Source organism: Penaeus chinensis, chromosome 5 (assembly GCF_019202785.1).
Source record: "Penaeus chinensis breed Huanghai No. 1 chromosome 5, ASM1920278v2, whole genome shotgun sequence".
NCBI lineage: Eukaryota > Metazoa > Arthropoda > Malacostraca > Decapoda > Penaeidae > Penaeus > Penaeus chinensis.
In genome coordinates, this window is record NC_061823.1 from 20,593,786 (window position 1) to 20,595,362 (window position 1,577).

A 1,577-nucleotide genomic window follows, 5' to 3' on the forward strand; every position below is an offset into this window, starting at 1 on the left:
GTCATTTCACAAAAGAATAGGCACAGCATTTTCCCCATTTTTTAAAAATTTTCCCCGGCGGCATTGGGTTAAAAAGATTCTAGTCTTTTCTTATAATTTTTAAGTACTTACAGATTTTTTAGAGGACTACATTTATTTGTAAATTTGTAGTAGATATTTTCATATCATTTTGTGAAATTATTAACTTGTTGCACCTAAATGCCTAGTTGTACTGGACAGCCATGCTTTTTTGGGTGAAGATTTTGATTGTTTGTGTGGTTTCAACTACTTTCTTCAAGGTGCACTGAACATGCAGAGATACAGCCCTCTCAAGATGGCTAATAACTTCTGTAAAAAAACAACTAGTAATGGGTTAACACAGCAGTAACAACTGAAATCACAAATTAGCAAAGAGGTGGTCAAACTTAGCAAGCTTGTATTTTGGCCAACTTTGGCAGCCAGCAGGTGCAATGAGTTAACTTCAGTAGAAATTATTTCCTTAATATTAAGATATCTAAGGATATCAATATCTATTTTCTGTTAACTGTTTTGATAAATATTTTTGTTAAACTTTCCTTTTTTATGTTATTAATATAACTTCAGTAGTGTTTAGTCTGGATATAAAACAATAATATTCTCTCAGCAGCACTGTCTCTTGGGAATAATGCAATGATTTTCCCCCTCAGATGATGGCTGCTATTAAGGCTGGCTCCATCTCTCACTCAAGATTTGCGCAGCTGGCTGAAATGGCTGAGGAAGACCAACGCAAGAAAATCACAGTGGAACGCAGTGGTGGTGGGGTTTAGCAGTAGACCTGAGCTAGGCAGATTTCAATACATTAGAGGTCCATTATCCCAGGTGATGGGAGGGAGAAGCTTGTGCAATTGGGAACATGGATGACCTGTACCATGTAACTAGAGCTAAGCAGTCTGGCCATTAGAATAAGGTCTGTGCAGTTAATGAAAACTGCAATAGATTCTCACTGGAGAGAAGCGTGTGTTGTACTGCACTTCTCGTCACTGTAATGGGTGAGACATTAAATGGAATTGAAATTATGAAATTGATTTGATGGCACAATCTAAGTAGTGGTTTGACTCTTTAATTTGAATTAAAATGTGACTCTGGTTCCCTAAGTAACTGGGTCACACTTTTAAAGAATTACATATGTTTCCATGATATCAATTATATATTTGATAGATATTAGTGAAATATAGTGTTAAAGGCTCAATATATGTACCCAGTTTTGATGTGTAGATTAAAAAAGGCATAAACTGATGCATGGTTTTAAAGCTGGTCTTGACCCTGTGGTGAAAAAAATGCTAATATGCCAAAACTTCATATTTTTCTTCAAAAGAAAGTTTTAAAAAAATCTTCATTTTCACTGTAGTGTTAATTGGCAATATTTTTTGTAAGATTTGCAGAGTGCTTTACTGATGTTTAATGGACCAATAAGAGTCCCACCTTACACATTTCAAAGATGCAATTGCAATCTCTCTCTCTCTCTATCTATCTATCTATCTATCTATCTATCTATCTATCTATCTATCTATCTATCTATCTATCTATCTATCTATCTATCTATCTATCTATCTATCTAT

General features: G+C 34.6%; 1 protein-coding gene across 4 annotated transcripts in view; it reads left to right on the top strand.

Moving 5' to 3' along the window:
- The window catches only part of LOC125025757 (glycerol-3-phosphate dehydrogenase, mitochondrial-like), a 41,842-nt gene extending 40,265 nt beyond the window's left edge, over positions 1–1,577 (top strand). For all 4 annotated transcript variants that reach the window (XM_047613946.1, XM_047613948.1, XM_047613947.1 and 1 more), the window contains one exon: positions 666–1,577. In XM_047613946.1, coding sequence (XP_047469902.1) covers positions 666–785 — 120 coding nt within the window. In that variant the 3' untranslated portion in view covers positions 786–1,577. The remainder of the gene's footprint in view (positions 1–665) is intronic.